The sequence below is a fragment of the Panthera uncia genome, assembly GCF_023721935.1.
Source record: "Panthera uncia isolate 11264 chromosome C1 unlocalized genomic scaffold, Puncia_PCG_1.0 HiC_scaffold_4, whole genome shotgun sequence".
Lineage (NCBI taxonomy): Eukaryota > Metazoa > Chordata > Mammalia > Carnivora > Felidae > Panthera > Panthera uncia.
Window position 1 is genome coordinate 85,584,569 of NW_026057585.1, and position 10,612 is coordinate 85,595,180.

General features: G+C 54.9%; 1 protein-coding gene across 1 annotated transcript; it reads left to right on the plus strand.

Annotated features, from left to right (window-relative positions):
- Window positions 1-2,905: 2,905 nt before the first annotated feature.
- On the plus strand, window positions 2,906-10,280 carry SLC30A2 (solute carrier family 30 member 2). Its single transcript, XM_049618901.1, has 8 exons — window positions 2,906-3,444; window positions 4,123-4,343; window positions 5,132-5,278; window positions 5,992-6,145; window positions 6,895-7,048; window positions 7,783-7,888; window positions 9,009-9,143; window positions 9,624-10,280. The coding sequence occupies exons 1-8, from the start codon at window positions 2,906-2,908 to the stop codon at window positions 9,767-9,769; spliced, it is 1,602 nt and encodes a 533-aa protein (XP_049474858.1). The 3' UTR covers window positions 9,770-10,280.
- Window positions 10,281-10,612: the final 332 nt, after the last annotated feature.

Sequence of the window (10,612 nt, forward strand, 5' to 3'; positions counted from 1 at the left end):
GATTCTCAGATTCCTCCCCAGACCTACAGTCAGACTCGCTGTGGAATGTGGGAACATATATATATATATATATATATATATATATATATATATGTTAAGTTTATTTGTTTATTTTGAGACAGAGAGAGAGAGTGTGCAAGCATACTCGAGTGGGCTTGAGTGAGCATGAGCACTGGGAGGGGCAGAGAGAGAGGGAGAGAGAGAACTTCAACCAAGGTCTGTGCCATTAGCACAGAGTCCAACATGGAGCCCTATATATATATATATATAATTTAAAAAAATTTTTTTAATGTTTATTTATTTTTGAGAGAGAGGGAGAGACAGTGCAGGTGGGGGAGGGGCAGAGAGAGAGAGGGAGACACAGAATCCTAAGCAGGCTCCAGGCTTTGAGTTGTCAGCACAGACCCTGATGAGGGGCTTGAACCCACTAACTGTGAGATCATGACCTGAGCCGAAGTCAGGCGCTTAACCGACTGAGCCACCCAGGCGCCCCGTGTATATATCATTTTTTTAAATTAACTAGGCTCCACGCCTAGGGTGGAGCCCAACGTGGGGCTTGAACTCATGACCCTGAGATCGAGACCTAAGCTGGGACCAAGTTAGACATTTGACTGAGCCACCCAGGCACCCCTGGAGTCTACATTTATTTATTTATTTATTTATTTTTAATTAAAAAAAAAAAATTTTTTTTTAACGTTTATTTTTGAGACAGAGAGAGACAGAGCATGAACGGGAGAGGGTCAGAGAGAGGGAGACACAGAATCTGAAACAGGCTCCAGGCTCTGAGCTGTCGGCACAGAGCCCGATGTGGGGCTTGAGCTCACGAACTACGAGATCATGACCTGAGCCAAAGTCGGCCGCTTAACCAACTGAGCCACCCAGGCACCCCTGGAGTCTACATTTTTGAAACAACATTCCTCAGGTTGAGGTATGAGAACTGCTATGTCATTCACATAGGCCTTCTTGGCGATTTCTGGAGCCAGGTACATAATACAAATGGGCCTAGTGCTTCTGCAGTATATCAAAGTCTTGACTGGTCAAACTTCTGCAAATCAATTAAAATGCATCTTGGGAAGTTTTAATTAAAAAAATTTTTTTTTACATTTATTTATTTTTGAGAGACAGAGCACAAGTGGGGGAGGGGCAGAGAGAGAATGAGACACAGAATCCGAAGCAGGCTCCAGGCTCTGAGCTATCAGCACAGAGCCCAACATGAGGCTCGAACCTATGAACCGTGAGATCGTGACCTGAGCGGAAGTCAGATCCTTAACCAACTGAGCCACTCAGGTGCCCTTTGGAAAGTTTTAATTGAAAGGAAATCTGGCAGGGAAGCCTGGATAGCTCAGTTGGTTGGGCTTCCGACTCTTGATTTCGGCTCAGGTCATGATCCCAGAATCCTGGGATCAAGCCTTGAGTTGGGCTTTGCTCTGAGCACTGAACACAGCCTGCTTAAGACTCTCTCTCTCTCCCTCTCTCTCTCTCTCTTTCCCCCCTCCCTCTGCCCTGTGTACACTCTCTCAAAAACAAAATGGAAAAAAGAAAAAATAAAAGAAATATGGCATATTTTTTTAAATAAAATGAATATATTCATCTGGGTCCAATCTGTAAATCTGCATTTATTGAAAATTTACAATGTGCTCTGCACTGAAGGGAACAAGAGGGATGTTTAAAAATGTGTGTTTTTAAATTTTTTTTAAAGTTTATTTATTTCCTTTTGAGAGAGAGAGAGCGAGCATGAGCAGGGGAGGGGCAGAGAGAGGGAGACACAGAATCCAAAGCAGGCTCCAGGCTCTGAGCTGTCAGCACAGAGCCTCACATGGGGCTCAAACCCACCAACCACAAGATCATGACCTGAGCCGAAGTTGACATTTAACCAACTGCGCCACCCAGGTGCCCCTAAAAATATGCTTTTTAAGCGTAAACATTTTGCCAACAAATAAGTTATAAGATTCAGATTGAGTTGATTTGAACCTGCATTTTAACACCTTTTCCAGGTAATGCTGGGCCTGCTGGTTCTTGGACTATACCAGGAAAGCTAGGAAGTTAAGGTAAAGGTTTTTCTCACTCAGAGTCCAGAGAAGGTAGAAAGGCACTCAGCGGGGACCTGATCTAGGCAGGCATGGTCCTGCCACCCTCACTCCCTTCACTTAGCCCCCAAATAATATTACTCTTGTCGAGGAGAGACTGAAGGAACCCCTCTTTGTTCCCAGTGGTATGGGCAGGAGGTTTGCACCCTAGACTCTTGTCTCTGAGAAGGGACATAGCCAAGCTATGGTCCTCTAGACTGAAGGCACTGGGGATGATGGAGTGACTGGCCAGGGAGATCACCAGTCCAAAGTTCTTTCTATATAATGGGCCCCTATCAGAGTCCAGCCATAAGGCCAGGCCATAAGGTCCCTACCCCCCAGGAACCGCTTAAAGTGGGCGAGGCACCAAGCCAACAGGCCGGCTTCTCAGGCAGGACATTAGCACGGCACCTTTCCTGGGGCACCTTCCTGGCGCTCCTGTGAACTGTTGCAGGGCAGGGAAGGGAGGATGGTGGTGGTGTCCACTCAGCGCACATGGTGACCGCTGCTGAAGGGCCACAGTGCTCTACGTAGGGGTGGGGATAAAGCCACTGCAGATTCTAATCGGGGTGCGCGGGAGGGCAGGAACTGGCGCTGCTTCGTTGGCTAGGATGGGCCGATCAGTCAGTCACAGCCAGTCCTAAGAAGGGCTCCTGTCCCAGCCCCAGGGCAGGCATATCCGGCCCCCAGGAGACCCCTAGTCTGAGCGGAAGAACGCAGCCGACCGCAGGAGTCTCCAGTCCGAGGGAAGACACACCAAGCCTCAGGAGCCACGTTCTGGCTCTCAGGGGACCCAAAGCAGATTTCCACGAACCGAGGTCCGAGAACTTCTCGGCGGGATGCGGCCAGCTGCGCGCGGGGAAGAGTGCGCGCAGCCGTCGCCCAGTCCTGAGTCAGGCCCTGTCGGCTCCTCGGGCCCCAGGGGCGCCGGGGACGGGGTGCTCTGGGGCAGCGCCGGGGCACTCTTTGCAGCCGGTCACCCCTCCCCCTTCCCCGCGGGCTTTTGCACACGACGCGCCGCGGGCCGCTTCACACGGGGTGGCCGGGGCCGGATAAAGCGGGCGGGCGCGGGGCGCAGCGGCGGGCGCGGACGGGCCGGAGCGGCCGGAGCTGCAGCCGGACGGCCCCAGGGCGGCCCGGGCGGGAGCTGCCGCGCCAAGCAGCGGGCGGCCGAGAGGCGCGGGCGCAGGGGCCCCGGGAGCGGCGCGCGGGGCCCTCCCGGCAGGTGGGTGCGCGCTGCGCAGCGTCCCGCGCGCAACTTCCAGGGCGCCCTGGGCCCCGAGGCCGCGCGCGGCTTCCCGGACCCAGCGCAGGGCGCGCGGGGCCGCATGGAGCCCACGGAGAGGCAGTATCTGATGGACGCCAGGCCCGGAGCCCGGTAAGGCGAGAGCCCGGGGAGGAGCGGGGATTTGAGTGGCATCGGACGCATCTCCCGGTTTGCAGTTTCCAGTGAATGGTTTTGCGGGAGGCTTGAAACGGGACCACACGGAAGGGACGGGAGGTTGGGGGAAGCGAGGGAAGGGAAAACCGAGCGTGGGCACGAGATCATCCCTCCCTCACGGCTGAGCACAGATCCTGACCCCTCGCCCGTTAGTGTGCGGTGGCAAGCCTGGAGCCCCGCCCCTGGCCCGACACTTTGCCCCCGGGCAGCCCCGCCCTGGGAGGCCCTGTGTCCCCAAGTGCGCCAGAGGAGGGTCTGCCCTTCTCCAGAGCCTGAACTGCCTTCCTTCTCCGTGCTTGATTGCACTGGCCCCGCCCCTTGGCCAGTTCCCAAGGTCTTTGCCGCCTCCAGGCACTGAGAGAGGTGGGGGAGGAGGGAACACCGTGGACCAAGACCCCAAGACTCCTGGACTGGTCATTTCCCCAGCACCCCACTCCAAACACGAGTTTCTGGTTACTCCTCAGAGACTGTCGAGCTTGGAGTGTCCATAACTATTCTTTTAATTGGACACATGGGAACGCCAAGGACTGGAGTCAGCCCTCCTTGCCCCCATCTCAGAGCTGAGTCGCCCCCATCTCAGAGCTGAGTCTCCCCTCTCTTTTCTTCCTTGGCCAGGTCTTACACTGGATCTCTGTGGCAGGAGGGGGCCGGCTGGATCCCTCTGCCCGCACCCGGCCTGGACTTGCAGGCTATTGAGCTAGCCGCTGAGAGCAACCATTACTGTCATGCCCAGAAGGGTCCTGACAGTCACTTTGACTCCAAGAAGGAGCAGGCCCGGCGACAGCTTTATGTGGCCTCTGCCATCTGCCTGGTGTTCATGATTGGGGAAGTCATTGGTAAGGACTTTCGTGCTAATTAAATGAAATTGGGAGCATGGATAGTCTGGATGATCCAAAAAGCTTTTCTCCTGGATGTTTCTAGTAATATTAATACTAATAGCCCCAGGGCGCTGGCTGGCTCAGTTGGTAGAACATAAAAAGGCACAGCAGCCGGCACAGATGGGCTGGAGCAGCCGGAGCGGCAGCTGGAGGGCCCCAGGGTAGCCCTGGCTGGAGTCTCAGGGTCTCGAGTTCAAGCCTCATGTTGGCTGTGGGGCCTACTTAATTAAAAAGAAAAAAAGAAAAAAACCAAACCGAATAGCCCCATTTATTGAATGTTCATCATGCTGAGTCTTTTATATACACGTTATCTCATCCAGTCCTCGCAACTTTGTACTGTCACGTGGGTGTTAATATTCTTATTTTACAGATGATGAAACTGAGGCACATTAGGGTTGAGTAATTTGCCCAAGATCATGCACAACTTGTGTGTAAGGGATGGCCTGAATGCCTAGAAGGAAAGAGCATTTACCGAGTGCCTACTATGCTTTCCAGGGCATATTTGAACTTGATTTTCACAGTCACCCTCTAAGTAGATCGTGTCCGTCCCATTTCACAGATAGAAGTTGAAGCTCAGAGAAAGTAAGTCCCTTGCCTATGGTTCAACAGCTAACGGGTGGAGAGGTCCCAAATCCACGGTCTTTCTCCAGAGTCCATGGTTTCCCTGCTGCACACACAGTCTGGGAAGGTGACTTCATGGGGGAGCTGATAAGGACCCCCCCATGTCCCTGGTCCTGCCCTTGCAGGTGGGTATCTAGCACATAGCTTGGCAGTCATGACCGACGCAGCCCACTTGCTCACTGACTTTGCCAGCATGCTCGTCAGCCTCTTTTCTCTCTGGATGTCCTCCCGACCGGCCACCAAGACCATGAACTTCGGCTGGCAGAGAGCTGGTGAGGACCCTGGTCGGGGTTGCAAGAGAAAGCCGGTCAAGACGTGGGTTCTTTGGTGGCTGCAGTAGGGTGGGTCCCTGAGCGAGGCCAAGAAGGTGACGGGTTGGGGATGTCAGTCTCGGCTTCTATCCTTTGGTAGCTCCCGGTCCAATGGGGGAGCCCTGGTTCCCTGTCCTCTTGGAACTTCTAGTCTGCAGGGAAGGAGAGCTCACCTTCCTAAGAAATGAAATGGTCACACTTCAAGAACAAATGACCATGGCCTTAACGCTGCACATAATTCCATGGGTCAACTCTCGGGGGAGGGAAAGGTCCTCAAAGCCTTCTGGAAGACAGAGGCTTTAAACCCCCTTTAGTCCATCTCTGGGCTGCACTGTCATTCTCCTCTTGGTGGGAGATGGCCTAGTCTGTCCTCAGAAGCCTCAGTTTGTCAGCTGAGCAATGGGTACCTATTGTAGTAAGTCAGTTTCTTTACATGTAAAACAAAAGGGGTTGACCCAGATGACTTCTTAAGGTCCTTCTAGCTCTGACATCCTCTGATGTATGAGTGGTGAGGTAAGGTACAACCATGCCAGCCATACCTTTAGCGGAGTCCCGGTGGACCCAGGCCCTGACTTTGTAGGGAGGGGGCTGGTGGATCATGGAGGGATGGGGAGGCCTCCTCAGTCTTAGGGCCCCATGCTAAGATTGGTGGTGGGGTTTGGGTTCTTTCTCAGAGATCCTGGGAGCCCTGCTGTCTGTACTATCCATCTGGGTCGTGACTGGAGTGCTGGTGTTCCTGGCAGTGGAGCGACTGATCTCTGGGGACTATGAGGTCGAGGGGGGCACCATGCTGATCACATCGGGCTGTGCTGTGGCTGTGAATATCATGTGAGTGTGACCTCGGTTCCCTATGAGTCCCCCGTCCTCGTGCTTTTCACGCACACATCTGCATGCCTGCTCTCAGTGGAAGGAGGCCACGGATGGGCCACAGGACCAGAACTTCTCAGGTGGTCTGAGCTCTGGCAGCTGGGACACCTTAGTCCTGCCTTAGGCCAAGGCTGAGGCCACTGAGGGCTCTGAGTCTGGGGCTGCATCAACTCTACCACTAACCCCTCCCCCCATATGTGTGAGTGAATAAACTGGGAACCTTCATGTCTGAAATGGGGAAGGTGAGTCTAGTTCTTATAGGAGCACATTTTCCTAAGGGCCCTTAGGGGTCCAAGTCCTTTTTCGAAGCTGGTGTGCCTGAAGTTGGTCTCGGTGAGAAGCAGGGTGTGTGGAGCACGGGGGTCTTGTTTGGGCTTTCTCTCCGTTGCTCAGTGGTCTTGGGCAAGCCACTTCCCTCTCTGGGCCTCAACTTCCCCATCTGTGACATGGGTGGGGGGAACTAGATGACCTCCATGGTGTCCTCGGGTTCCAAGATTTGGCATCTTTGTGCCCAGATCCAGCCTGGCACTGGAGCTGAGCCCATTCTCCTGTGGTGCTCTGGACCAAGGCAAGTGGGTTGGGCTCCTCACAAGGCAAAAGGAGCAAGCAGTCTGAGGGTGAGGATTTTTGTCCCACAGGAAGGCCAGCCCTATGGGTGGCCTCTACCTGCTAGGTCAGCGAGCCCCTCGGCTTTGTCTCTGCTTCTGTAGAATGGGGCTGACTCTTCACCAGTCTGGCCACGGGCACAGCCACGACACCAGCCAGCAACAGAACCCCAGTGTCCGAGCTGCCTTTATCCATGTGGTTGGAGATTTTCTGCAGAGCTTAGGCATCTTGGTGGCAGCCTATATTTTATACTTCAAGGTCAGAGCTGGGGACAGAGGGAGGTGGGCCGGGGGGTTGGGGTGGGCAGGGGAGTGTAAGTTATCCGGGGGCTCCTGTCTACACGTGGCCCTTTCCAGGTTCTAGCTCCCTCCCAGCTGTGTGGGGAGAGGGAAGGAACATTCACCCAAATGCCTTCCAAGCGTCAGCGATCTTCACAACAATCCCGAAGAGCGGGTGGTGGTGTTTTCGGCAGCTCGGAAAGGTTCAGTGACTTGGATGGTGTCACACAGCCGGGAAATTGTGGAGCCAGATTCAAACCCAGGCCTGCGTGCTGCCAATGCCTGGGCATTGTCCATCACATAGCGGCCGAGTGATGTAGTGGAAAGAGCCAGGCATTGGGGTTGAAGCCTGGCTCCACCCTTTGCTAGCCGGGTGATGTAGTCCTTTGCTCTAACTGATCTTCAGTTTTTCCATCTATAAAATGAGATGTTGGGCCATTGGCATCAAGATTCCTTTTAGTTCCGTCTACATCTCAGTCCCTTGGGTAAGGAAGTATGGGAAGGGACCGTGCCTTATCCTGAGCTGTGATCTGTCCTGTCCCTTCTTCGGGACACAGGATAAAAGGTGGAGAACTGGGAGGCAGAGCCAGGGTGAGGCTTGTGCCCACCACGCAGAGAGCACCCCTCTCCCTGACTCAGCACTGGGTGGGAAGGGAGAGGGAGGCTGAGGTGTTGAGTGATGAGCCCAAGCTCCGCCTTCCCCTTTTTCTGTAGCCAGAGTACAAGTATGTAGACCCCGTCTGCACCTTCCTCTTCTCCATCCTGGTCTTGGGGACGACCTTGACCATCCTGAGAGATGTGATCCTGGTGCTGATGGAAGGTAACCTGGGCGTGGGGCTCCCCTTTTGTTCTTGGCTCTCCAGCTCTAACAGGTTTGGGGGGAGAGGGCAGGGGAGTCCCAGCACATTGGCAGGGAGCCAGGGTCTGGAGCCTGGCACAGGCTGGAACACCTCCTGGGGCCCCAGGCCAGTCTTGGCATCGAGCTGAGCCCTCAGGTGTGGCTGTTCCTAGAAACGTCCCTGGGACCAGACTGTGCTTTCCTTCCCTCTAGCCCCATGGTGTCCCCTCCCTGCTGGGATGTGTCCTCCCTGCCTAATCAGGTAACTTCTAAGTAGCACTTGGTGCTCCGCAGCCTTCCCTCAGGCCCCTCCTCAGTCATTGACCTTCCCCGCGGCAGAGAAAGGGGCGAGGATTCTGCTTCCATTGCAGACGAGGCACACTGACTGAGGCTGAGAAAAAAAAGTGGTGGGTGTTGGACAAGCCTACCAAATCCACTCCAGCTTAGTGCCTTCCTTTCTGAGGCCTCTGCCTCGGGAGTGGATGGCCGGGCTCTAAGGGCTTCCTTAGCGCTGACCGACGGTCTGCCCCGAGTTTCCACATTCACCAGCTTTCTTGTGCCCCAGGGTCTTGGGTCATGGGGCTCAGTGTGGCCAGGGTCAGTCTGAAGTTGGATGCTGGTTTGGAGTCAGCACGAGTTATCTGCCTACGGGTCAGAGCATTTTCTCCAAGAATGTGACTGACCCAGATACGAGTGATAATGCTGATGCCTCATGTGGGTGTAGGGGTCCCCAGTTTGCCTTCTGTCTTTCTTCCTTCCATTCCAAAAAAAAGGTTTCACTGGGCACCTGTTATGGGCCAGGTACTGTTCTAGGCACTGAGGACATGGTGGTAAATAAAACCGACTGTCCTGCTCTCATGGAGTTTCCATTTTAGAGGGGGGCACAGGCAGGAAACGAACAAGATAATTGCAGACAGAGTCAAGTGTGAAGAGAAAATACAAAAGGATGATATGATGGAGATCATTTGGGAGGCGGGGCAACACCAGATCTGCTGGCCAAAGCGGTTGTCTCTGAGGAGACAACATGTGAACAGCAGAAAACAGCACTGGGGGTGGGGGTGGGGGAGCAGTTTCCTTCAGCCCCTGTCCCTGCCACCCTCAGGGACCCCCAAGGGTGTGGACTTCACAGCTGTACGGGATCTGCTGCTGTCCGTGGAAGGGGTGGAAGCCTTGCACAGCCTGCATATTTGGGCACTGACCGTGTCCCAGCCCGTGCTGTCTGTCCACATCGCCATCGGTGAGTGGTCAGGATACTCAGGGCAGGGTGAGCGAGAGGCTACCAGAGGTCTGGGGCCATCCCCGAAGCAGCCAACGACCTCAGATGTTTGCTGGTGTGCATTGAACCTGGCCCCATGCTGAGTACTTTATAGACATGATTTCATTTGATCATCACAACCCCATTTATAGATGAGGAGGCTGGGGCTGGGGCTGGGGTGGGTGGTCAAGTCACTTGTCCAGGCTTTTACAGCTAACAGGTGGCAGAGAAAGGACTCTTAGCCTTAAATAAAGCCAGTGCTTTCCCTGCTCTTGCAGGATTGCGCCAGGTATGGGGACCGGGAGGTTGCCTGATGCAGGAGTGGCCTCTGGGGGTTTCTTGATGCCTGTCTCCTGTGCTGCTGGGGGTAGGGAATGTGATAGCCTCCCGATTGCTCCTAAGGGCCCAAGAGTGAGTAAATGTTCTCTGGTCCCTCCCCTGGGGTGTCCTCTTGGCCCCCAGCTCAGAATGCAGACGCCCAGGTCGTGCTGAAGGCAGCCAGCACCTGCCTGCAGGGCAAGTTCCACTTCCACACTATGACCATCCAGATTGAAGACTACTCTGAGGACATGAAGGACTGTCAGGCGTGCCAAGGCCCCTCGGACTGACTGCCTGGCCAGGTGCCAACGGAGCCATGGCCAGGACCTGCAGGTGGTGGGGCGGAGTGTCCCCCAGGCCCAGCCAGAACGCTGCCTATCCTGGCTGTGTTATAAAGCAGGTCCCTCTCCTGACCTCTGCTCTGTTCAGCGTGGAGGAACTGTTTCCTGCCTCCCCCATCTGACTATAGCCAGTTTAAGGATGAAGACGGCAAGTGTAAAGCTACTATGACCCAGCCCTTCCAGCTTCTGGATTGGTGCCTGACAGGGCTGGGTCTGGGCCTAATCCTCAGCTAAAGCTTTCCTACCACCAGCCTCAGGAAAGGTGGTGAGGCACAGTGAGGAGTGACAGAGGGGAGACTGGCCTCAATGTCCCCTTGCCCACTGTCTTATTCCCCCCTTCAGTCTGTCTGGCCTTTGCCTTATGGATCTATGCAGAAGCCCCGGGACAGTCTGTCCCTCTGCCTATAACGATATGGTTTAAGGAGACCTTGGGGGTTGGGAGTTGAGAGCACCCCGCACGCTTACACATGTCCCCCTGAGAAGGGGAAACCGGGGGGGGGGGGGAAACTGAGGCCTGTCTGTGCCTTCGTCACTTCAGCTGTGAGCCAAATGTGTCTCTTCCCTGGAGGGAGGAGGCTTCTGACCAGGTAGGGGCCTGGCTGCTTTCTTCTTTCCTTATTCCTCCAGCTCGGGCACGTGTGCCAACACAATGATGCCTTTGCCACTGGTGGGGGGGGGGCAGCAGGGGCTTCAGCTTGGGTCCTGCCCTAACAGCCCCACAGCCCCTGGGCCAGCTCTGAAGCTGGCCCAGCCTACCCTGCTCAGAACTTGAGCATGGACGACAACAGATGG

Coding starts and splice junctions, on each gene's coding strand:
- SLC30A2 (XM_049618901.1), top strand. CDS start 2,906: ATGCGGCCAGCTGCGCGCGGGGAAGAGTGCGCGCAGCCGTCGCCCAGT. Junction 3,445..4,122: donor GACGCCAGGCCCGGAGCCCG/GTAAGGCGAGAG, acceptor TTCCTTGGCCAG/GTCTTACACTGGATCTCTGT. Junction 7,889..9,008: donor GATCCTGGTGCTGATGGAAG/GTAACCTGGGCG, acceptor TGCCACCCTCAG/GGACCCCCAAGGGTGTGGAC.